This window comes from Oncorhynchus gorbuscha, linkage group LG17, assembly GCF_021184085.1.
Source record: "Oncorhynchus gorbuscha isolate QuinsamMale2020 ecotype Even-year linkage group LG17, OgorEven_v1.0, whole genome shotgun sequence".
Classification (NCBI taxonomy): Eukaryota; Metazoa; Chordata; class Actinopteri; order Salmoniformes; family Salmonidae; genus Oncorhynchus; species Oncorhynchus gorbuscha.
The window spans coordinates 29,121,543-29,148,899 of record NC_060189.1 but is presented as its reverse complement, the minus strand read 5'-3'; the positions used below and the strand labels follow the sequence as shown (position 1 = coordinate 29,148,899).

The 27,357-nt window shown below is 42.7% G+C and overlaps 1 protein-coding gene across 1 annotated transcript in view; it reads right to left on the bottom strand.

The window, feature by feature from the left end:
- The window catches only part of LOC124002255 (all trans-polyprenyl-diphosphate synthase PDSS2-like), a 50,463-nt gene that overhangs the window by 4,920 nt on the left and 18,186 nt on the right, over positions 1-27,357 (bottom strand). The window contains exons 3-6 of the mRNA XM_046309625.1: positions 23,661-23,859; positions 13,081-13,155; positions 8,928-9,101; positions 432-563 (exon numbers count right to left, since the gene is read on the bottom strand). Of these exons, the coding sequence (XP_046165581.1) occupies positions 432-563; positions 8,928-9,101; positions 13,081-13,155; positions 23,661-23,859 (580 nt within the window). The remainder of the gene's footprint in view (positions 1-431; positions 564-8,927; positions 9,102-13,080; positions 13,156-23,660; positions 23,860-27,357) is intronic.

The window sequence follows — 27,357 nt, the reverse complement described above, 5'->3', positions numbered from 1 at the left end:
TCTTGGCCATAGTGGAGTTTGGAGTGTGACTGTTTGAGGTTGTGGACAGGTGTCTTTTATACTGATAACAAGTTCAAACAGGTGCCATTAATACAGGTAACAAGTGGAGGAGAGAGGAGCCTCTTAAAGAAGAAGTTACAGGTCTGTGAGAGCCAGAAATATTGCTTGTTTGTAGGTGACCAAATACTTATTTTCCACCATAATTTGCAAATAAATTCATTAAAAATCCTACAATGTGTTTCTCTGGATTTTATCCCCCTCATTGTCATAGTTGAAGTGTACCTATGATGAAAATTATAGAACTGGCACAATTGGTGGCTGACTAAATACTTTTTTGCCCCACTGTATGTGTGTGTGTGTGTACAGACAGACAGACAGACCAATTAAACTGTCAGGGAAAAAGTAATGGCACGGGATAAGTGGTTCAGTACCTGTTGCAGCTGATAACGCCATCTCTCCTGCCCCACAATCTGCCGGTGGAAAACCACAGGAGCAGAGTTCAAACTGAATGTTACTGGGCCTGCTGAACTGTTCTTCACAAATGGCTGCAGGTCAGAGTTCAACTAAAGAGTGGGAAACGACAGCATTAGTCAGTCATGACAGCCTAATCATGATCCTTACATGTTATATCTCACCAACTACAGCGTTTCCCAAACTTGGTCCTGGGGACCCCAAGGGGTGCATGTTGTGTTACCCAGCTGATTAAAATAATCAACGCTTGATGAGGAGTTGACTATTTGAATCAGCTGTACTATTATGTCCTTTTCACATTTCAGCATGATTCCTTTTCAGCAAAGCCAATCTTTCAGGTTTCCTGCAGTGTGGTGTATTGGGGTTGTGCCGCATAGCATCATGGGGCTTTATGTGTTGAGACTGAGCATGTTCTAGATAAATGGTTGAATTGATTCCCGTCTCATTATAAAACAACTAAACATTGGCAATGAGACTGAACCTATGGGAACTATTCTGTCTGGAAGAAGTCGGTTTTAACAAGTTTAAGGCTAATGTTAGGACAATGTTTTGCTAGTAGAGGCAAGTGCATAGTCGAGCTAGCTAAGAGAGAGAGAGTTTGCATTGTCATGGATGGCAGAAAAGGATTTGAGACGGACTTCGAAGCGAGGAAACAAAGTGATTAAAAGGGGAGGAATAGGCATGCGAGGAGGAACTAGGGAAATTAACCTATAGGGTATGTGGGACGCTAGCGTCCCACCTGGCCAACATCCAGTGAGATTGCAGAGCGCCAAATTCGAATACAGAAATAGTTATTATAATAATTCAGAAAAGATACAACTATTTTACATAGGTTTAAAGATTAACTTCTACGGCGAAAGCATACCTTACGATTATTTGAGCACATAGCCCAGCAGACAAATCATTACATACAAAGAAGTTACACAAGTCAGAAATAGAGATAAAATTAATCATTTACTTTTGATGATCTTCATATGGTTGCACTCAGAAGACATGACTTTATTCAACAAAATGTTCATTTTGTTCGATAAAATCTCTTTATATCCAAAAACCTCAGTTTTGTTTGCGTGTTTTCTTCAGTAATCCACAGGCTCAAACGCAGTCACAACAGGGAGACAAAAAATCCAAATAGTTTCCATAAAGTTTGTAGAAACATTTCAAATGATGTTCATAATCAATCCTCAGGTTGCTTTTAGCCTAAATAAATCGATAATATTTCAACCGGACAATAACCTCATCAATATAAAAGGTAAACAAGAAAAGGCACTCTCTCGGTCCCGTGCATGAAAAAGCTCTGACACGGCAGGGTCCACGCATTCAGACTGCTCTTACTCCCTCATTTTTCAGAATACAAGCCTGAAACAATTTCTAAAGACTGTTGACATCTAGTGGAAGGCATAGGAACGGCAATTTGAGTCCAAAGTCAATAGCTACTGTAATGGCATTGAATTTTAAAAATGTCCCACTTCCTGAATGGATTTCTCTCAGGTTTTCGCCTGCCAAATCAGTTTGGTTATACACAGACACTATTTTAACAGTTTTGGAAACTTTAGTGTTTTCTATCCAAATCTACCAATTATATGCATATCCTATCTTCTGGCCCTGAGTAGAAGGCAGTTTAATTTGGGGACTCTTTTCATCCAAAATTCCAAATGCTGCCCCCTACCCTAGAGAAGTTAAGGATGAAACGTCAAGTGAAGTGGATGAGGAAAATATTAAAGTAAGTGACAATCAGGAGCCAATTGAGAAATGAAAAATTGCTATAATTGTTGAACATTGGACAGTTTAATGAAAGTGTGGAGCTCATATACAGAACGGTTAGAATATTTTTTTCTTGCAAATGACATTGATGTGGACAATTGTGTCTACATTTTTTAGTTTTAATGGGGCTAAAGACATTTAATTGACTATGCGGTCTGCTACAGCCACACATGCCAGATAAGACATATGGGGATATACTGAAAGGACACTTCGCTGAAAAGTTTAGGTTCCACAGAAGAAATCAGGAAGAGGGAGAATCAGTGATAATGTTTGCTGCTTCGTTAAAGAAGCTATCAGAGTACTGAGTTTAATGATGTTCTAAATGACACCATTAGAGACATAGTATGTGGGCTATGGCGTGAAGCTACACAAAAGAGACTATTGACTGCATGTAATCTGACACTGGCAAAGGACATTGAAGTCCGTGTGTCCATGGAACTAGCTGCTAAAGATGCTCAGTCGTTGAGTTCATCAGGAAAAGTGCAGGGAGTTGCAACTGAAAAATCAGAGGTCTTTAATGGAGAGTTATGTCGCATGAAATACATTACATTGAAGCTGTGCATTAAGCTAGACAGCACACCAACATTTCTGAAAGCACGACTCATACCTTATGCTATAAGACCAAAAGTCAAGGCTGACTTGGACACTGTAGTCAAGAACAAAATACTGTAGCCGGTCAGCGTGAGTGAATGGGCAACACCCATCGTACCAGTCCTTTAAAAAAGGTGGATGAATTAGGATATGAGGAGACTAACTTTACCATTAACCCTGTGTTGTCAACTAAGCAGAATCTGCTACCACACATACAAACTTTTCACAGGATTATCTGTGTTCAAAAGTTCAGCAAGATCGACCTCTGCCAGGCCTACTTGCGGGTGCACATGGATGAAAAGTCAAAGGAGCTTCTGACCATCGTGACACACAAGAGGCTCTTCAAGTACTCTCATCTACCATTTGGAATCCCAAGTGCGCCAGCGCTGTTCTAGAGGGTGAATGACAAGATCTTGCCAGGAGTACAATGCTACCTGGATGACACCTCGTTACCGGGAAAGACGAAGAAGACCATCTCCTGAACTTGGATACGACCTTACAGAGATTGAAGGACTACGGACTAGGAGTTCGTAAGGACATACACTGCATTACAGACGAGTTCGTAAGAACATATACTGCATAATCAAAAGCATGTGGACACCTGCTCGTTGACCATCTCATTCCAAAATCATGGGCATTAATATGGAGTTGGTCCCCAACAATAGCCTCCACTCTTCTGGGAAGGTTTCTCCACTAGAGGTTGGAACATTGCTGTGGGGACTTGCTTCCATTCAGCCACACGAGCATTAGTGAGGTCGGGCACTGATGTTGAGCGATTAGGCCTACCCCGCAGTCGGTGGTTCAATTGAACCCAAAAGTGTTTGATGGGGTTGAGGTCAGAGCTCTGTGCAGGCCAGTCATGTTCTTCCACACCAATCTTGACAAACCATTTCTGTATGGACCCCACTTTGTGCACCTGGGCACTGCTGAAACAGGGAAGGACCTTCCAACTGGTGCTACAAAGTTGGATTCCCAGAATTGTTTAGAATGTAATTGTATGCTGTTGCATTAAGATTTCCCTTCACTGGAACAGGGGGCCTAGCACGAACCATGAAAAACAGCCCCAGACCATTATTCCTCCACCATCAAACTTCACATTTGACACTGCATTGGGGCAGGAAGCATTCTCCTGGCATCTGCCAAACCGAGATTTGTCCGTCAGACTGCCAGATGAAGCGTGGTTCATCAATACAGAGAACGTGTTTCAATTGCTCCACAATCCAATGGCAGTGAGCTTTACACCACTCCAGCCGACACTTGGCATTACGCATGGTGATCTTAGTCTCGTGTGAGTCAGCTCGGCCACAGACATTTCTCGTGTTGTCGTTGCTTCCATATGCAGTTTGGAACTCGGTAATGTGTGTTGCAACCGAAGATGTACGGTTCTTACGCACTACACGATTTAGCACTTGGCGGTCCCGTTATGTGAGCTTGTGTGGCCTAACAGGGCAGAAATTTGACTAACTGACTTATTGGAAAGGTGGCATCCTATGACGGCACCATGTTGAAAGTCTGAGCTCTTCAGTAAGGCCATTCTCTTGCAATTGTTTGACGATGGAGATTGCATGGCTGTGTGCTTGATTTTATACACCTGTCTGCAACAGGTGTGGCTGAAATAGCCGGATCTACAAATTTGAAGGGGTATCCACCTAGATTTGTATATACAGTGCATTCAGACCCCTCGACTTTTCCCACATTGTTACTTAACAGCCTCATGCTAAAAAAATGTTTTTGTCTTCATCAAGCTACAAATAACAACCCATAATGACAAAGTCTAAAAAAACAGTTTTTACATTATAAAAAATGATTACATAAGTCTTCAGACTGAGTACTTTGAAGCCCCATTGACAATAATTACAGCCTTGAGTATGATGCTACAAGCGTGGCACACCTGTATTTGGGGAGTTTCTCCCATTTTCTTCTGCAGATTCACTCAAGCTCTGTCAGGTTGGATGCAGAGCGTCGCTGCACAGCTATTTTCAGGTTTCTCCAGATGTTCGATCGGGTTTAAATCTGGGCTCTGGCTGGGCCCCTCAAGGTCAAGGCCATTGAGAGACTTGACCCGAAGCCACTCCTGCGTTGTCTTGGCTGTGTGCTTAGGGTCATTGTCCTGTTGGAAGGTGAACCTTCACCTCAGTCTCAGGTCCCGAGTGCTCTGGAGCAGGTCTTCATCAAGGATCTCTCTGTACTTTGTTCCGTTCATCTTTTACTCGATCTTGACTTGTCTCCCAGTCCTTGCCGCTGAAAACATCCCCACAGCATGAGACTGCCACCATGCTTCACCGTAGGGATGGTGCCAGGTTTCTTCCAGACGTGATCATTGGTGTTCAGGCTGAAGAGTTCAATCTTGGTTTCATCAGACCAATTCAAAAGTTCAGCAAGATCGACCTCTGCCAGTCCATCTGCATTGCAGTTCTTCCAGGTTACCACTACCTGTGGTCAAGCCAGAGTCCCGCCAAGTGGACTTCTGCTCCAGACAAGTGGAAAATGCACCAGCTACACTCAGGTAATCGCACAAAGCTACCTCTGATGGACTGGATGGAGGAAAAAGCGTGTTCCTCATGTCAGAAGGTTTGCAAATATACCTCAAATTGCACCTCTTCATCCGTGGGATTGGCCAGAGGCGTGGCAACGCATCTTCGCAGGTCCATTTGAAGACCATGTTTGTGGTTGTGGATGCTCATAGCAAGTAGCCAGATGTTACCATCATGAGGTCTACTACTGCAGAGAACACCATCGAGAAACTTGGGGGAGTGTAGTCTGTTCGGATCACCACTCCTACTCGTTGGCGACAACGGACCACAGCTAGTGTCCCAATAAATGGCTACATTCATACAGGTGAATGGCGTATAGCACATCAGGCCCGCCCCGTATCATCCATCTATAAACTGGCTTGGGTTGAGGTTCATACAGACCATGAAAAATGCATTGAAAGTGTTATGGTCAAGGGACGTTGCACCAACGCTTGAACAGCGTCCTACTATCCTAAAGGAACAAGCCTCATGCAACAAACAAGGCTTCCCTGCTTTGCTACTTATGAAGAGAGTGCTAAGCACAAGCTTCGACCTACTCAAACCTCAGAAGGAAAAGGAGTGTGACGTCAACAGGAGAGTCAAGTCGAACGTTGTGAACTGAGAACAAAAGACAGAGCTTTCAATCCTGGAGAAACTACCTCAACTGACCAAAGTGGGTTCCTGCTAGAGTTATTGCTCAGACTGGTCCTGCAACACCGACAGATCCACCAGTAGTCAGCTTCTCAGGACTATTGTTCATAATGGGGACAATATAGGTAGGAAGGGGAAGAGATGTGGTATATTGGGGGTTGGGCAGCGGAGCATCATGGGGGTTGTATGTGTTGAGACCAAGCACATTCTAGATCAGGGATGTGCAACTGGTCCCTTTTGTAGGCCCGTAGATCAGTAATAATGTTAAATGTTTTTGGGAAGTCGGGTCTTAACTTAGTTAACTTAGAATAGCAGAATTCATTCAATTTCTAAATTTGATTGTGCATCAGCAGTTTTTCCTCTTGTTATGTCAGTCACTGACAGTCACTCAATTAGCCCATGTCAACTACATTTTGTTTTGACTGGCAAGTTAGTCTAGCGGCCAGCGATCTCAATTTGTAGTAATCATGGTCGAATTACTGACCAGGGGGCCACCCATTGTTAGTCACTCTGCGAACCACCGCAGTAATGAGTAATATTTTACAGCAGAAGCAAACTCCTTTGTCGGCAACTTTTTCACCCGCGCACACACGCAGGCTGGGGAACAACTTGGTTGCGCCGTGAGGAAACTTGCTTAAACCAGTGACGGTTCTGGGGGGGGGGGGGGGGGGGCAGTGCCCCTGTGACAATTTTGGACCCCCTTGTGGCCCCCCTAAATGTGGAGTATGAAATCATTTTTGCTATCGTTCTTTTTTTTACATCCGTTATTAGACAGTGGCAACGATGATTATTATGAACATGGTCTTTTGCCTGCAATGCAGTGAAGAAAACAATAACGTCTAATATAACTGGCCCCTCTAACAGTACAACTGGCCCCAGCTTGGCCCTCCCCAGTTGAAATGGTCTAGACCTGCCACTGGTTTAAACCAGTCTGAAGGCTCTCATATATTGGTTCACTTATGTCCGAAAATAAATTCGCTAAAATGGATAAAATATTTTATATAAATTAATTCATATGGGCAGAATATTGAGTAAAATAAATCAAATGCAATGGCTCCATGAGGAAACATGTTGAAACCAGTCTGAAGGTTCTCATATATTGGTTCCCTTATGCACTAAAATAAAAATATGGGCAGAATATTGTATAAATAAAAATGTTGCATTCCTCTTAGACAGAATAAATCAAACTTGGTAAATCCAAAGTGAAGAATGCAGTTGCAAAATCGAATGCTTCTAACCGAAAGTCACCTAACTTTCGTGGTTCTTCCATAGGCTATGGTAGGCTAGACCAACTTGTTGGATGCACATGTAGTATCCAGCTGTTTAGTTAGGCCATCATCAGCTGATCCAGAAAATATATGTTTCTGAATGACAGTCAAGTGACACAGCACATGATGCCAAAACAGCGTTGAGAAGAATGTCCAGAATATGTTGATGTCTCGTTTGTTGCGCCAGTGAAGGCAGTTATGATCCGTGTTGGATCCAATCCAATAACCCTACATTTGTTGATTATCTGCTCGAGTTACAGAAGGGTCTAGAAGATTCAACAGAGAATGCATCAAGGTTATGTTTTCATATGTTTCTGTGTATCGGATTGGACACCGGGTACAGTAGGGTACTGTGTGCAATTGTGTAGGATAGGCTATTGCATTAACACCCAACAGCATGTTCCTTTCTATTATCCAAAAACATTTAATGCAACAAATGAGTAGCCTAGTGGGCTTTTAAACTAAATTTGAATTTGAAAGATATAAATAAGGGTAAGAGCCCAATAAGATGGACTCTGATCCCTTTAATTGTAGAGGCTATTGTTACTTTGTCTCTAAAATCAGTTTCCATTTCTATTGTCATGTGACAGTCTGTTTTATTTGATTGAAACAACCAAATGTCAGCCTTTTACCAGATCTGAATATTTTCACATGAACTGGTTATTTTCATAAATTCAGCCGCCTACGCTACAAAATATAATATTCTGCCCGTATGAACACATTTATCTTAGGCAACAGCCTAAAGAACAGCTATATGATTGATTGAAAAGCAGCAAATAGACAATGTTACATTTTCTTTTTTTATAAGACTCAAACAAACAGACAATAGGCTAAAGCTCACTTCAGTTTCCCCGCAGCATTGAGTGCACAGCAGGGTCTGTATGCAGCATAGTACCCTCTACAAAAAGGTACTCAGATATTAAACTGCAACCATGTTCTCACCGCCCCATGGCGAAATGAGTAAAATTGCAGGAAATTAACTCAATTTTTAAAAAAAGACCTCCGCTGTCAAGACGGGGGCAGCTATAAAGTTTTGCTCCTCTAGGTGGGGGAGGGAGGGTCGGCTCTGGGGTCGGCTCTGACTGCTTGTGTGTGTACGGATACACAAACCCCCGAGCCACTGCAGACCCTCATGATGAGTGGCCCGCACCACTCTTTAAAAGTTGCCCATCCCTGTTCTAGATAATGGTTGAACTGATTCCTGTCTTCGGTCTCGTAATTTTTTGCCCATCCCCAGTTCGATCTAGTCTCATCTCTGCAACTCCCCAATGGGCTTGGGCGGCGAAAGTCGAGTCATGCATCCCGAAACATGACCCATCACCCGCCCGCTTAAGCCGCTTGCCAACTGCCCCAATGTGTCGGAGGAATCACCGCTCACCTGAAGACCAAGGTCAGCCTGCATGCGCCCGGCCCACCACAAGGAGTCGCAAGAGCACGATGACCCAAGTAAAGCCCTCCCGGCCGAACCCTCCCCTAACCCGGATGTGGCTGGGTCAATTGTGCGCCGCCCAATCACAGTGCTTTGTATGACAGCCTGGGATCGAACACGGGTCTGTAGTGATGCCTCTAGCATGGTCTCAAACCGCTGCGCCACTCAGGAGGCCCCTTCAGTCTCATCATTATTGAATTATTATAAAGACGAAACCCACGAGTCATAATATGCAGTACTTGCCTTGTGGCCCAGTGATAGATGCTTGCCGTATTTGTAGGCCAGTCCTTGGGCATCTTTGTCATGTTTGGCGAGCTCCATTGCTGCCTGACAGCTTTTCGCCAGCAAGGCACCATGGGACAAGAACCTCTGCTCCTCCCACGTAACCATGTTGATGTCATCAGTCAGGCTCTTGTCCTGAAAGTTTACATCAAACGTTATGTATTCAGTTCTGACTGTTCCCATTGTGTTCCCAAGTACATTTTTATTCCAGTAGTAGCCTTTTGCAGAAATATATGATGACACTCTTATTAATGACAAAAAAAACAAGTCTCTTAATAGAATAAGATGCAATAATTTGCTGTTAGTCAAAGAGCAAAACATTTTCATCTTTGCATTCTAAAATAATTAGAAATAGGCATCTATTTCCTATCATTTATTTTATTTCCATGAACATTGCAGAATAAATCTCTCACCTTTTCTGTGATGGTTTCCTATTGGCGAAATAGCCTATAAGCCTAGAACAAGTTAGGATAGGCTACCATTCGTCCCATCATTCATTTAATTGGACACACTTCACAGTAGTAAATAGATAAGCTATTTCAAGTATTTTGCTCTATTTGATACGATCCAAAGCGCAGTTTAAAATCCTTAAGAGCCTTGATGCACCTGTGCGTAACATTATAAAATAAATGTCAATTTAATATTATATATTATTAATTTAAGCTAAAAATATTTGATTTGCATGGGCTGCGTCTCAAACCATCGCATCCGTTTATGTTGGCCTTCCGCATCTGCGGTGGAAGGTGGCCGAGCTACAGCAGTGTTAATCAGACCATCCCGAAAATCTTTAAATAATTCCATATGTTAGCTTAGTAGACCACCTTCCATCCAGCTGCAAAGAAACCACTACTAAAGAACACCAATAATAAAAAGAGACTTGCTTGGGGCCAAGAAACACAAGCAATGCACATTATACTGGTGGAATTATGTTGTTTGGTCAGAGTCCAAATTGAGATTTTTGGTTCGAAGCACAGTGTCTGTGAGATGCAGAGTAGGTGAACGGAATATCTTTGCATGTGTGGTTCTTACCATGGAGGTGGTGGCGTGAGGGTGCTTTGCTGGTGACACTGTCAGTGATTTATTTAGAATTCAAGGCACACTTAACCAGCATGGCTACCACAGCATTCTGCAGTGATACACCATCCCATCTGGTTTGCGCTTAGTCTCACTATCATTTGTTTTTCAACAGGACAATGACCCAAAACACACTTCCAGGCTGTGTAAGTGCTATTTAACCAAGGAGAGTGATGGAGTGCTGCATCAGATGACCTGGGCTCCACAAATCACCCGATCTAAACCCAATTGAGATGGTTTGGGATGAATGAGTTGGACTGCAGAGTGAAGGGAAAGCAGCCAACAAGTGCTCAGTATATGTGGGAACTCCTTCAAGACTGTTGGAAAAGCATTCCAGGTGAAACTGGTTGAGAGAATACCAAGACTGTGCAAAGCTGTCGTTAAGTCAAAGGGTGGCTACTTTAAAGAATCTCAAATAGAAAAGATTTTGATTTGTTTAACACTTATGGTTAATACATGATTCCATGTGTGTTATTTCATAGCTTTGATGTCTTCACTATTACTGTAAAAATATAAAGAAAACCCTTGAATGAGTAGGTGTCCAAACTTTGCGGAATAAATTCCTTACCTTTTCTGGCTGAGTTCATATTCCCGAAGAAGCCATACAACATATTACTATGCGCATCTCTCATTGTGCCTATTGTATATTATAATTGAAAGTTTCCTCAAACTGGTGACAATGTAGGCTATTTATGCCTCCTGTACCACCTGTTGTTTTTGCAATCTCTTGATTTGTGATGATTTTGGTGCAAAATCTTATGACCTTTCCCATCACTCATGTTTACATATTTGATTTAGTTTCCAGACATGTTAACTGTTAATACAGTACATCACACACACACACACACACACACACACGTTTCTTAATTTTTACAATAATAGTGAAGACAAATTATAAAACAACCCACTTGGAATCATTTAGTAACCAAAAAGGTGTTAAACAAATCAAAATATATGTGAGATTCTTCAAAGTAGCCACCCTATGCCTTGATGACAGCTTTGCACACTCTTGGCATTCTCTCAACCAGCTACATGAGGTAGCTCTTCCAACAGCCTAAAAGGAGTTCTCATATATGCTAAGTACTTGTTGGCTGCTTTTCCTTTACTCTGCAGCCAACTCATCCTATTAAATCTTTTTTATTTTTTTACCCCCTTTTTGCTGTATCCAATTGTTAGTAGCTACTATCTTGTCTCATCGCTACAACTCCTGTACGGGCTCGGGGGAGATGAAGTCAAGATCGCTACAACTCCCGTATGGGCTCGGGAGAGATGAAGATCGAGAGTCATGTGTCCTCCGAAACACAACCTAACCAAGCCGCACCAATGTGTCGGAGGAAACACCGTGCACCTGGCGACCTGGTTAGCGTGCACTGCGCCCGGCCCGCCACAGGAGGCGCTATTGCGCGATGAGACAAGGATATCCCTACTGGCCAAGGATCTACCGGTCGCGGCCGGCTGCGACAGAGCCTGGGCGCGAACCCAGGGAGGCCTATCCCAAATCTATTTGATCAATTTTGAATCCACAAAATGTGGAATAAGGGGTATGAACACCTTCTGAAGCCACTGTATACAATGTTTGCAAATTTATTAGAAATAAAAAAAACAAAAATATAAATGTATGTAAGTATTCAGACCCTTTACTTTGTACTTTGTTGAAGCACGTTTTAGCAGCGATTACAGCCTCGTGTCTTCTTGGGTGTGATGCTACAAGCTTGGCAGACCTGTATTCGGGGAGTTTCTCCCATTCTTCTCTGCAGATCCTCTCAAGTTAGATGGGGAGCGTCACTGCGCAGCTATTTTCAGGTCTCTCCAGAGATGTTAGATTGGGTTCAAGTCCAGGCTCTGGCTGGGCCAATCAAGGACATTCAGAGACTTGTCCCGAAGCCACTCCTGCGTTGTCTTGGCTGTGTGCTTAGAGTTGTTGTCCTGTTGCAAGATGAACATTCGAACCAGTCTGAGGTCCTGAGCAGATTTTCATCAAAGATCTCTATGTACTTTAGTCAGCATCGAGTCAAAGAACAGTCTCCCAGTCCCTGCCGCTGAAAAATATCCCCACGGCATGATGCTGCCATCACCATGCTTCACCGTAGGGATGGTGCCAGGTTTCCTCCAGACATGATGCTTGGCACCCAGAGAATCTTGTTTTTTATAGTCAGAGTCCTTTAGGTGACTTGACAAACTCCAAGTGGGCTGTCATGTCTTTTACTGAGGGAGTGGCTTCTGTCTGGGCATTCTACCATAAAGGCTTGATTGGTGGAGTGCTACAGAGATGGTTGTCCTTGTTTAAGGTTCTCCCATCTCCACAGAGGAACTCTGGAGCTCTGTATGAGTGTCCATTGGGTTCTTGGTCACCTCCCTGACGAAGGCCCTTCTTACAGTGTATTCAGACCCCTTGACTTTTTCCACATTTTGTTACAGCCTTATTCTAAAAAGGATTAAATGAGTGCCTTTCCAAATCATGTCCAATCAATTGAATTTACCACAGGTGGACTCCAATCAAGTTGTAGAAACATCAAGGATGATCAATGGAAACAGGATGAACCTGAGCTCAATTTCAAGTCTCATATCTAAAGGGGCTGAATATTTATGTAAATATTATATTTCACATGGTTGCTAAGCTATTCGTCACGCAATCCCTTCTCAAAGTCGGTGTATATGTCGAAGAAACGTGCCTATGTTCCTCGAAAGTACGTAATGTCATGATTCCAAAGCTATTCGATATTACAGAGAGCAAGTTAATTATCTAACATCTCAGAAAGGATTTGTAATGTTGTACTTCTTGTTGACGAAATTCGAGCTAATGTTGGGTCTTTGAGCTAGTGCCCAATAGACACCCATTCACTCCTTGAAGGAGAGCGCCCCTTGTCCCAGAATGCACTGTGTGGCCCATTGATGTAGCGTATGTTAAGACTCCTCTGAGGCACATCGATCTGCAGGTTGAACATGGTGATATTGTAGACTCCTAAATTGACAGTGCAGTTTGTTTAGGTGAGTTTACAGCTAACTAGTTACACTGTCCCTGGTATGGAAATGGTCTTACCTCCAAACTGTTGGGCATCTCATGGTAGATTCCCTGCACCAAGTCACCAATGGCACTTGAGATCAACTCCACAACCTGTCAAATACAAAATAAAAAAGCTTTTGTTAACCACCATGAAAGCACTTTATGTAGTATTGAAATTGCTCTAAAGAGAGATGGTATAGGGCAGGGTTCCCCAACAGGATTGTATTTGGACCCCAAGTTTTCTGAGCAACAACAATAAAATAATCTATATTCAATATCAGTCAAAAGTTTGGGCACACCTACTCATTCAAGGGTTTTACTTTTTATTATTTTCTACATTGTAGAATAATAGTGAAGACAAAACTATTAAATAACACATATGGAATCATGTAGAAAACAAAAAAGTGTTAACAATTTGTATTTATTTTATATTGAGATTCTTCAAAGTAGCCACCCTTTGCCTTGATTACAGCTTTGAACACTCCTGGCATTCTCTCAACCAGTCATGAGGTAGCCACCTGGAATACATTTCAATTAACATGTGTGCCTTTTTAAAAGTTGATTTGCGGAATTTCTTTCCTTCTTAATGCGTTTGAGCCAATCAGCTGTGTTGTGACAAGGTAGGGGTGGTATACAGAAGATGGTAATTTACCAAATAGGGCTAAGTCCATATTATGGCAAGAACAGCTCAACTGGCCTCCCGGGTGGCGCAGTGGTTAAGGGCACTGTGCCATCAGAGACTGTGGGTTCACGCCCAGGCTCTGTCGTAACCGGGAGGTCCATGGGGCGACGCACAATTGGCCTAGCGTCGTCCGGGTTAGGGAGGGCTTAGTCGGTAGGGATGTCATTGTCTCATCGCGCACCAGCGACTCCTGTGGCGGGCCCGGCGCAGTGCGCGCTAGCCAAGGTTGCCAGGTGCACAGTGTTTCCTCCGACACATTGGTGCGGCTGACTTCCGGGTTGGATGCGTGCTGTGTTAAGAAGTAGTGCGGCTTGGTTGGGTTGTGTATCGGAGGACGCATGACTTTCAACCTTCGTCTCTCCCGAGCCCGTACGGGAGTTGTAGCGATGAGACAAAATAGTAGCTACTACAACAATTGGACACCACGAAATTAGGGAGAAAAATTAAACACAAAAGATATATAAAAAAATATTTTAAAAGAACAGCTCAACTAAGCAAAGAGAAATGACAATCATTACTTTACGACATGAAGGTCAGTCAATGCGAAACATTTCAAAAACTTTGAATGCTTCTTCAAGTGCAGTCGCAAAAATCATCAAGCTCTATGATGAAACTGACTCTCAAATCAAATTTCACATACGTTTAGCAGATGATATGAAATGCTTGTGTTTCTAGCTCTAACGGTGCAGTAATATCCAACAATTTCACAACACACACAAATCTAAAGTACATGAGGACCGCCACAGGAAAGGAAGACCCAGAGTTCATTAGCGTTACCAGCCAAATAAATGCTTCGGTGTTCAAGTAACATTCACATCTCAACATCAACTGTGTGAATCAGGCCTTAATGGTCAAATTGCTGCAAAGAAACCACTACTAAAGGACACCAATATGAAGAAGAGACTTGCTTGGGCAAAGAAACATGAGCAATGGACATTAGACTGGTGGAAATCTGTCCTTTGGTCTGATGAAACCAAATATTTTATTTTTGATTCCAACCGCTGTGTCTTTGTGAGACTCAGAGTAGGTGAACGGAAGATCTCCGCATGTGTGGTTCCCACCATGAAGCAGGAGGTGTGATGGTGTTTTGCTGGTGACACTGTCAGTGATTTATTTAGAATTCAAGGCACACTTAACCAGTGTGGCTAGCTACCACAGCATTCTGCAGCAATATGCCATCCCATCTGGTTTTGGCTTAGTGAGACTATAATTTGTTTTTCAACAGGACAATGACCCAGCACACCTCCAGGCTGTGTAAGGGCCATTTGACTACCTGGTTTCTACAACCACCCGACTCAAAACAATTGAGATGGTTTGGGATGAGTTGGACCGCAGAGTGAAAGAAAAACAGCCAACAAGTGCTCAGCATATGTGGGAACTCCTTCAAGACTGTTGGAAAGGCATTCCAGGTGAAGCTGGTTGAGAGAATGTATTTTGATTACCACATGATTCCATGTGTTATTTCATAGTTTTGATGTCTTCATTATTATTCTGCAATGTAGAAAATAGTAAAAATTTAAAACCCTTGAATGAGTAGGCGTGTCCAAATGTTTGACTGGTACTGTATATGTATTTTCTACATTTTTATTGTTGGACATAAGACTAAAATCACTTGGAGCTGGTGTTTTAATGCTGGAAATCTGTTCCCCTAAGTATTCCCACGCATAAAGAGATATGTGCTCTTATACAAATGTAAGCAAGGTTTGAAATTATTATGTTTTAGTCATTGGCTAACACTTTACTTGACACCCAGCGTCATAATATGGTCATAACACTGTCGTGACATATTGCATTATTTTACGGCTGGTTATGACATCTTCATAAGTGTCAAAACCTACCACACAACGCAAAATATTCCATTACACCATAGCCTACATGTCAACAGTACGTTTATGTCGCACAGCATTTCATGAAATTGACCATATTAAATTGTAATTGCGCACAAGGGAAAAAACACATTTGAATAAATGTGCGCTTTGACACTTACGCAGGTGTCATAACCAGCCATAAAATAATGCAATATGTCACAGATGTGTTATGATGCTGGGTTTCAGGTAAAGTGTTACCCAAATATTAAATCTGTTTGGGCTTCTTGCAGAAAATGTGCAGTCTACAAATTATTTGTAATTATGTTCCGGTGCCCTGACCATCATCTCAAGAAAATAAATTGTCCCACGTCTGAATTTAGTTGGGAATCCTCTATACCAAGGATTAACATCATCTAGACTAAGGGGTGGCTGTAAACATAAGGGTTGAGTGTGTGGGTGTCTGGGCTTTGAATTGACCAGATCTAACTCTTCACATTACCAGACCAGTGTGGACTGGCTGAGGACTGCCTGCTGTTTTCTTTAAGTACCCACAGACTGAGCTTTTTCAATTATTTTATTTTACTTATAGCGACCTCCAGTTTAAAACTGAATTATTATGAGGCTTTATCAGCTGTCAAGTCTGAGGAGCTGGAAGGCAGATGGCAAGGCAGAAATCAGGAAATGTCATGGGGGCTGTGGTGGTTGAGGAGGCTCTTGAGCATTGGTCTGACATCTGTTGCTGTGGATCTTGTCATTAAGAACCCAACTCTGTATTAATACCTTCTTCTTGTTTTAGATATAACTTCACTCTGTTCAACAGTGTTGCTGGGTGGTATCGTATGTTCTTCACTAGCACCCTCTCTCGCCTTCAAGGAATTCTACTTGGTCCAGGTGTGCGGGCATGTAGTGGAATAAATGTTCCAAAATTAAAAAAGGTTCTTCTTACTTCATTTGTTTTTTCTTATTTAGGATTCAACTTGCCCCATGTAAAAGTGTGATCTTTGGGATGCCAAGTTAAAGATTTTCGGGAGGCTGAACAGCTTTGTCTCATTAAGCTCCACTAAACTTTTGTGTCGTCCGTCTGCAGTTGCAATATCCCTCTTGCAGGGGGCATCCATGACTACATTTTAAATAGCACCCTTGCTCACACGTGATACTAATCCTCCAAAGTAAATTCAAATCAGACACCTTATTTAAATCTCAATCCATGATTTTTACAAAAGGTTAGCTTTATCTTCTTTCACAACCAATTCCAGAAAGGACAGTGTATGGGCAAACATTTACATGTCCACGTAGATGATAAGAAAAAAATTATTCATACGTTGTACTCCCTCAATACATTCAAGTAGTGTTTTCATAATTTAAAAGTGGTTGCACTGTCTGTTTTTAGTCTTAGTAGTGACCTCTGGGTAACAAGCCTCACAAAAGGCCCAAAGGACAATGCCTCTAAAGTGCTACCAGATGTGCTAGCTGGCTATGAGGAACATTTTTGGGGAAAGTATCAGATAAGTCCCCGCCTCCCCCTTACTCTATTCCCAAATCTAGGCGGATCGTGTTTTGCCGACAGGTCTGTGAGGGAATGAAACTGGAGCTGGGCTCTGAGATCACTTTACCATTTATACAAGTACTGGCCTAGGATTCCTCTCAAAGCCAGGACACATAATCCAGATGAATTGCTCTCCTAAAAAAATATATTTTGCAAAACCACAGTGCTAATGCTACGACTGTTACTACAGTCTGTCTTGGTGACACACAAAACAAAAAAATACAATTTAACACCATTACAACTCAAGCAATTGGTGAGTTCAAAACATTTTATTCTCCATTTGTCATTGTCTTTTGGTTTAATAGGCAGTGCCATGAACATAGTTTAGACACAAGCGTGGGTACTAATTGTTTTGATATGTTCCCGGTAGCCTCTGAGATTAACATTGACGAATACACGGATATGGTGACTGAGTTTCAGGAAATGTGTAGGAGATGTTGTACCCACTGACTTAAAACCTACCCAAACCAGAAACCCTGGATAGATGGCAGCATTCATGCGAAACTGAACCAACGCATTTAACAATGGCAAGGTGACTGGGAATATGGCCGAATACAAACAAACAGTGTAGTTATTCCCTCCGTAAGGCAATAAAAAAAAAAGAGCCAAATGTCAGTACAGACACACAGTGGAGTCGCAATCAAACGGCTCAAACACAAGACGCATGTGACAGGGTCTACAGACAATCACGGACTACAAAGGGAAAACCAGCCACGTCGCGGACACCGGACAGCTAAACACCATCTTTGCTCGCTTTGAGGATAACACAGTGCCACTGACATGGCCCGTTACCAAGTGTATTGCTGTGGGCTTTCCTTCCCCATGGCCGACGTGAGTAAGACATTTAAGAGTGTTAACCCTCTCAAGGCTGCCGGTCCAGACGGAATCCCTAGCCTCAGAGCATGCACAGACCAGCTGACTGGAGTGTTTACGGACATATTCAATCTCTCCTCTATCCTAGCAAAGGTAACTGATCCTCAACACAGGGGCCCTAAAAGGGTGCGTGCTCAGCCCCCACCTGTACTCAGTGTTCACCCACGCCTCCAACTCAATCATCAAGTTTGCAGACGACACAACTGTAGTAGGCCTGATTACAAACAATGATGAGACAGCCTACAGGGAGTTGGTGAGGGCCCTGGGAGAGTGGTGCCAAGAAAATAACCTCTCAACAAAACGAGCTGATGGTGGAATTCAGGAAACAGCAGAGGGAGAATGCCCCTATCCACATCGACCAGACCGCAGTGGAGAAGGTGGAAAGCTTCATGTTCCTTGGCGTACACATCACTGACGATCTGAAATCGTCCACCCACACAGACAGTATGGTGAAGAAGGTGCAACCTCAGGAGGCTGAAGAAATTTGGCTTGACCCTTAAAACGTTTACAGATGCACAATTGAGAGCATCCTGTCGGGCTGCATCACTGCCTGGTATGGCAACTTCAAATGCAGGGCTCTCCAGAGGGTGGTGTGGTCTGCCCAATGCATCACCGGGGACAAACTACCTTCCCTCCATGACATCTACAGCACCCCATGTCAGAGAAAGGCCAAGGAGATCAACCACACAAGCCACGGCCTGTTCACCCCGCTATCATCCAGAAGGCGAGGTTAGTAAAGGTGCATCAAAGCTGGGACCGAGAGACTGAAAAACAGCTTCTATCTCAAGGCCATCAGACTTAAGTAGCCATCACTAGCCTGCTTCCACCAGGTTACGCAACCTTGCACCTTAGAGGCTGCTGCCTTACATACAGACTCACTGGCCACTTTAATAATGTTTACATACTGCTTTACTTATCTCATATGTATATACTGTATTCTAGTCAATGCCACTCTAACATTGCTCAATCTAATGGGGCGGCAGGGTAGCCTAGTGGTTAGAGCGTTGGACTAGTAACCGGAAGGTTGCAAGTTCAAACCCCCGAGCTGACAAGGTACAAATCTCTTGTTCTGCCCCTGAACAGGCAGTTAACCCACTAGGCCGTCATTGAAAATAAGAATTTGTTCTTAACTGACTTGCCTAGTTAAATAAAGGTAAAATAAATCAATAATATTTCTTAATTCCGTTTTTTTACTTTTAGATTTGTGTGCTAGGAACACAGGCATTTCGCTACACCCGCAATAACATCTGCAAAATGTGTATGTGACCAATAAAATTTGATTTCAACATTTCACCTAGGCTATGCTTTCCCATGCTTGTGAAACTTACTTCCAGTACTCCCTGTTAACCCAAGAGTGCATGGCCACTCACGTCTCCAACTCAATCATGACGTTTGCTGAAGACAAACGTGGTAGGCCTAATCACCAACCACGATGACACAGCCTACAGGAAGGAGGTGAGGGCCCTGGGGAAGTGGTTTAAGAAAAATAACCTCTCCCTCAACAAAATGAAGAAGCTGATCGTGGACTTCAGGAGACGAAGCACCCCCCCCTCATCCACAGGGCCGCAGTGAAGAGGGTGAAAAGCTTCAAGTTCCTCAGTGTGCACATCACTGACAACCTGAAATGGTCCATCCACACAGACAGTGTGGTGATGAAGGCACAACCTTCAACCTTTTGGAGGCTGTAGAAAATTGGCTTAGTCTAAGACAAACACATTTCTACAGATGCACCATTGAGGGAATCCTGTCGGCCTGTATCAACACCTGTTATGGCAACTGCACTGTCCACAACAGTGGGCTCTCCAATGGTTGGTCAGCCCAATGCAGTCAGCCCAATGCATCAGGGGGCACACTGCCTGCCCTTCAGGACATCTACAGCACCCGGTATCACAGGAAGGCCAAGAAGATCATCAAGGACCTCAGCCACCCGGCCTGTTCACCCTGCTAGCATCTAGACTGCGGAGACGGTACAGGTGCATCAAAGCTGGGACAGAGAGAAACAGCTTCTATCTCCAGGCTATTAGGCTGTAAAATAGTCACCACAAGCCAGCCTCTGCCCAGTACCCTGCCCTGAACTTAGTAACTGTTACTAGCCAGCTACCACCCAGTACTCTACCCTGCTGCACTATGTACATAGTCATTGAACACTGGTCACTTTAATGTTTCCATACTGTTTTACCCACAACATACAGTGCCATCGGAAATTATTCATACCCTTTGTTTTTTTCTACATTTTGTTACGTTAAAGCCTTAATCTAAAATTAATTCATTTTCCCCTCATCAACCTACACACTAACCCATTTTGACAAAGCAAAAACAGGTTTTTAGAAAAAATAAATTTAAAAAAGTCAACAAATCACGTAAGTATTCAGACCCTTTACTCGGTACTTTGTTGAAGCACCTTTGTCAGCAATTACAGCCTAGAGTCTTCTTGGGTATGATGCTACAAGCTTGACACACCTGTATTTGCAGGGAGTTTCTCCCATTCTTCTCTGCAGATCCTCTCAAGCTCTGTCAGGATGGATGGGGAGCATTGCTGCACAGCTATTTTCAGGTCTCTCCGGTCGGGTTCAAGTCCGGGCACTGGCTGGGCCACTCAAGGACATTCAGGACATGTCCCGAAGCCACACCTGCATTGTCTTGGTGTGTGCTTAGGGTTGTTGTAAGGTGAACATTCATCACAGTCTGAGGGCAGACAGAGCTTTGGATGAGGTTTTCCATCAAGGATCTCTTCGTACTTTGCTCCATTCATCTTTGCCACGATCCTGACCAGTCTCCCAGTCCCTGCCATTGAGAAACATCCCCACAGCATGATGCTGCCACCACCATGATTCACCGTAGGGATGGTGCCAGGTTTCCTCCAGACAGGACACTTGGCATTCAGGCCAAGGGGTTCAATCTTGGTTTCAAAAGTCCAGAGATGCATTTCTTATGGTCAGGTGCATTTTTGGCAAACTCCAACCGGGCTGTCATGTGTGGCTTCCATTTGGACACTACCATGAAGCCTGTTTGGTGGAGTGATACAGAGATTGTTCCCTGACCAAGGCCCTTCTCCCCTGATTGCTCATTTTGGCCAGCTCTAGGAAGAGTCTTGGTGGTTCCAAACTTTTTCCATTTAAGAATGATGGAGGCCACTATGTTCTTGGGGAGGCACAGATCTGGTACCCTTCTCCAGCTCTGTGCCTCGACACAATCCTGTCTCGGAGCTCTACGGTCACCTCCCTGACCAAGGCCCTTTTCCCACGACTGCTCAGTTTGGCCGGGCAGCCAGCTCTAGGAATGGAGGAGGTCACTGTGTTCTTGGGGGAACTTCAGTGCCGCAGAAAAGTTTTGGTACCCTTCCCCAGATCTGTACCGACACAATATTTAAAAAGACAGATTATTTCACTTATAATTCACTGTATCACAATTCCAGTGGGTCAGAAGTTTACATACACTAAGTTGACTGTGCCTTTAAACAGCTTGGAAAATTCCAGAAAATTGTGTCATGGCTTTAGAAGCTTCTGATAGGCTAATTGACGTCAATTGGAGGTGTACCTGTGGATGTATTTCAAGGCCTACCTTCAAATTCAGTGCCTCTTTGCCTGACATCATGGGAAAATCAAAAATAAAACCACCCAGAATTTTTTTGTTGTAGACATCCACAAGTCTGGTTCATCCTTGGGAATAATTTCCAAATGCCTGAAGGTACCACGTTCATCTGTACAAACAATAGTACGCAAGTATAAACACCATGGGACCACGCAGCAGTCATACCGCTCAGGAAGGAGGCGTGTTCTTTCTCCAAAAGATTAACGTACTTTGGTGCGAAAAGTGCAAACAGTTACAAAAGTATCTATATCCACAGTTAAACGAGTCCTATATCGACATAACCTGAAAGGCCGCTCAGCAAGGAAGAAGTCACTGCTCCAAAACTGTTAATAAAAAAGCCAGACTACGGTTTGCTTCTGCACATGGGGACAAAGATCCTACTTTTTGGAGAAATATCCTCTGGTCTGATGAAAAAAATATGTAACCGTTTGGCCATAATGAGCATCGTTATGTTTGGAGGAAAAAGGGGGAGGCTTGCAAGCCGAAGAACACCATCCCAACCGTGAAGCACGGGGGTGACAGCATCATGTTGTGGGGGTGCTTTGCTGCAGGAGGGACTAGTGCACTTCACAAAATAGATCATGAGGTTGGGAAATTATGTGGATATATTGAAGCAACATCAAGACATCCATCAAAAAGTTAAAGCTTGCTCGCAAATGGACAATGACACCAAGCATACTTCCAAAATTTTCGCAAAATTGCTTAAGGACAACAAAGTCAAGGTATTGGAGTGGCCATCACAAAATTCTGACCTAAATCCTAAAGAAAATATGTGGGCAGAACTGAAAAGCGTGTGAGAGCAAGAAGGCCTAAAAACCTGACTCAGTTACACCAGAACGGTCAGGAGGAATAGGGCAAAATTCACCCAACTTATTGTGGGAAGCTTGTGGAAGACTACCTGAGACATTTAAACAATGTAATGGCAATGCTACCAAATACACCCAATTAGTATGTAAACTTCTGACACACTGGGAATGTGATCTAAGAAAAAAAGGAGTCTCTACTATTATTCTGACATTTCACATTCTTTAATTTAGGTATATTGTTAGGTATACTGCACCTTGAGCTATAAACATAAGCATTTTGATGCACCTGTGTTAACATCTGCTAAATATGTGTATGCGACCAATAACATTTGATTTCATTTCATTTTAGGGGAAGAGTGGGTACTTGCATTATTCCCACCCAAACATATTTTTGACATGCATGTCTGTCCAGCAGGGGGAGCTCTAGAATGTGATGAAATGGTGAGAAATAAGCTATTAAGAACACTGCAAAGTGTAATAAGGTGAAGGTTTAATAATGCCTATGTTTACTGTCACTTACAACCTCTGAAAGCTGCCAGATGTTTTTGCTGTAATATGCCCAATTTGAGGAAGTACTTCCACTATCCCTTTGATCATGATCACCATGGCCTGAGGTGGTATTTTAAATGCCCATTTTTCTATCTGAGCATGAACCATCTGAGCTGATGCAGGGAGGATCATTTTTTAAGATTGCAAAGCAGAGAGAAAATAGGTTATTTAGATTATTTTGTGCAGCCATATTCTGACAGTTGAGCTTGGTCACAGATTGTCAGCAATGGGTTGCCAGTGTACACACTGGAAGCAATCTGACACCCATGCCTGCACCCAGACAGGGGCACAGACACACATAATCTGCAGAAGTGCTTGGTAAGAATAAGTAGAAGGCAGTAAGAGAACGCAACCTCTTCTACAGAGTGTGTATATGTGGGTGCATTATTCCCACCCAAACATATTTTTATTTTTCTATGTGTGTGAGTATCTGTCTGCCTGTCTGCCTGCCAGAGGTCTAAGTGAGAGAATAGATTTGTTGATTCAAATCAATCCACAACAGCCAGGAAAAATTGAGTGGTGTTTAAACTCCTCCGCTTAGACGGTTTGTGTTCTCATCAATATCGTTAGCCATACTGCAACGATCTCAACATCGTCAAGTATCATTTCATCTCACTGAAAAACTATTGAGACCTCAGACGTATAAATGCGGAATTCAGATTGCATTTTGGAAGACTCATTTAAAGGGTGAACAAAAAAGCTCCAGGGCAAGAAATCTTTCCATCTCCAACAGAATTTGTTATATGTTGACTATTTCATACCTTAGTATTGTTTAGCTGGGCCAGTCCGGTGCAGGCGTTAGCGAGCAAGAAGTCCCCACTGAGAACGGCCATCTTGTTTCCAAACTGCATGTCCTTCAGGGGTCCGTCTGAGTTGGTCCACTCCTTGAGGTTGACAATCCCACGGTGCACCAGGAAAGCCGTGTGGATAAGCTCTGTGATTTCAGCCAGGTTCCGCTGGCTGCAGAGGAGAAAAACACATTTTATGACATCAATAAAACATCCAATTTAACACATACAGTGAGCTCCAGAGGTATTGTGGACAGTGACACATTTTGTTGTTTTGACTCTGTACTCCAGCAATTTGGATGTAAATATGATACGAGGTTAAAAGGTTACTTTGGGATTTTGGCATTGAGGCCCTTATCTACTTCCCTAGTCAGATGAACTAAGGGATACCATTTTTATGTCTCCAGTATGAAGCAAGTTAAAGGTAGTTTCATGAGTCAATACTAACTATCGTTAGAGCAATGACTAGATGTCTGTGGGTATCTGCTTTAATTTGAGGGTATTTTCATCCATATCGGGTGAACCATTAAGAAATGACAGTACTCTTTGTACATTGTCCCCCTGTAACAAAGTTACAGCCACACAAATATCATACCCCCAAAACATCCTAACCTCTCACCATTACAATAAGAGGGGAGGTTAGCATATCTATTTGTGCTAATAACTTTCTCACTCAGAATGATTTAAAATCAGAGTAGCTTCCACATCCATGTAGAAGTGTTTAGAAACATATATTCTTATTTACAATAAAAGTGACTCCAAAATGACAATACATTATTTACCATTCATTTCTATTGGGCACAAAATAAATCAGAAATACAACCAAAACAAACATCCAACCAATATTTATGTAGTCATTGCGTGCAATGAATATGGGATCAAATACTACTTTAATACACATAAGTGAATTTGTTCCAATACTTTCGGTCCCCTAAAATGGGCGGGGGGATTATGGAGAAAAAAAATGCTGTAATTTCTACATTTCTAAAGCTGAGGAGTGGCTGACAGTCTGTACTTTAACCTCAGTCATTGTATTATTTCAAATCCAAAACAACAAAATGTGGTCCTTCCCAATACTTTTGTAGCTCATTATATTTCACATTCACTTCTACGAAAGCATGTATCAACAATGGTAAAGATCAAAAGTGCAAATTATAGGGTGTCTAATCAAAAACACACCAATGACTAATTGTGTAGACAATCCTCTAAGAAAACCAATGGTCCAGACCTCATGTCTCGATCATAATCCATGCATGGCCAGAATTAGGGTGACTAAATCAATAGAGGTCAGACGGGGAAATAAGTGGTAAAAAGGAAATATCAGGTAAATTACATCGTGTCAGGATTATGTGCTAGTATTAAAAGGTTACTGGCTACCTGACAGGCTCACTTTCGCATTGAACTCCTCATATTTCTTCTCGAATCGGAAGGATATCGATTTTGAGACATGACGTAGTATTTTAGTATATTAATTTGAAATTCCTGTTAGTTTTCGAAGATTTCTCACAAAAACAAACTTAACTCAAAGTCTTTCATTTAATTTCGCTCTGTCATGATAATGTTCGTTTTTTCGACCCGCTGATACAACCAACAACTTTGAAGACAACCACAAAATGTAAAATCCTCAATTTTTCAGAGATGATTTTTAAATAGATTTTATATAACCTGGAGAGAAAAAAAGATTACCATTATTGAGGAAAAAAATAAGCCTCAACTCAGTGCTATTCTTGATTACCATAGAAAAAGATGCTCAACTGGTTTTTCAACGGAGCTTTTGAACTTGGCCTGAGGAAGCCTATAATCAAATGTTGATTCATTCATTGCGGGTGGATAATTACGTCCCTCTCCATATGGGCTGAGCCTGCCAGGGCGAGACAGACAGGGGGATCTGTCTGTGGAGGGAGCCAGGGATGGGTGCACTGATGGCCACTTAGGACCATCTTTCAGCCAGTGTGAAACAGTCCTGATAAGACATTTCAATTCCAGTCTGTCAATTCTAGTTGTTCCTACCCATACTACGCCGTATAGCCTGACACATACGTGCTTTGTCTAACGGCAGGTAATTGCATGTTCTACAGTTGCTCAAAGAGAGTTGTTATTAAAATGCAATAATGTCATTTATTTCTCTGCTCAATCATATCTATTGTCTCCCTTCTGTGGAGAGGAGAAAATTTGGCAATGTCTTTCATTTCAATCCCTGACACTGCATTGATGTTATTGTTAACACACACAGGATTCAATTGTGTTGCTGTAAACGTTTTAACAGACAATTCAAGTTAGGGATGAAAATGACAGCCTAAATGTTGAACAATTGATCTAATTTAACAAGATGTAATAAAAGACCTTACATTCAAAATAGGCCTATTTGATTATTGGATTCAACATTTTTAAACAGTTTAATATTTTATATGTTCATACTCCCTACATCAAATGGTAACCTTGGTACAAATATATGAGACAAATACCAAACACATTGTTACTGCAGCAAAAGAAAAAAGCAGGATATTGAGAACATCCTGTACCAATGCAGCTAAATAATAACGTTGGCACTAGGAGCTATTCTGACGATATTCACCACTCCTCCCACCCCACCCTAGGACCCCTACAGAATCCTCGCCCCTTCTCTGCCTTAGATCTACAACTCATGATAAGCAGCGTCTTCGCCAGGAGAGGAAAAAGAGGACTTGTGTATAAATAGCTTCGGCACCCGGTTGCATAGCAACTGATGCCATCTCGCTGAGGCATTCCCGCCCCTAACACGCCCATTGTCCTGAGTGTTCTGTTCCATTTTCCTCCCTCTATAGGGTCCCCATTACCCTGCAATACAGCTGTGTATCTGGCCTCTCTCTCTCTCTCGGTCGGTCTTTGTCACTCTCTCTGCTTCTGTCTTTCTCTCTCCATCTCTCCGATTCTGTACAGCTCTGGCCCGCTCTCTGTGTTTAGTTCCCTGGTGAGCCATCAGTATTGGGCACTGGAGTGGGAGACATTTTACAAATGCTGGCTGTCAGAAGGGGGGGGAGAACATTCCCCTAGAGGTATCAATCAATCCCCCCCATCAGTGCTCCGGCCCAGGTGCTAATGAGCCCACCCTTTGACAGGGAAGCGGGGGTGAGACAGAAGGAGAGAGAGGAAAAGGGGGGGGGGTTGTGGTACAGAAAGAGTGAAAGGAGCAAATGAGGTGACCCAGCAGAGATTTCTGAGTGTGCGTATGTGTGGACGTGTCCCCACAAGAATAGTAAACAAACACGAATTTGACCAACTGGGGACATTTTGTTAGTCCCCACAATGCTATTTCTATGGGGTTTAGAGTTAAGGTTAGAATTAGTGTTGGGGTTAGGAGCTAGGGTTAGGTTTAGTGTATGTGTCTACACACATGATTGTGTATGCAAATGCAAAGGTCAGTGAGTACAATACAATAGTTAGTCATCATGAGTCACGACACATGACATAGAAGGCACGAGGTCATGAAACTGGATGCAACATCTTGCATTATGAGTAGTGTAACTTTAAAAAATAATGATGGAGAGGTTGTGTATACTTTAAGCCAGTAGCTTTAAAAGTAGCACTCAAGAGCCAAAAAGGGTATCTGAACAGTGTGCACGATGTCACATACAGTGCCTTCAGAAAGTATTCACACCCCATTACATTTTCCACATTTTTGGGGGTTAGT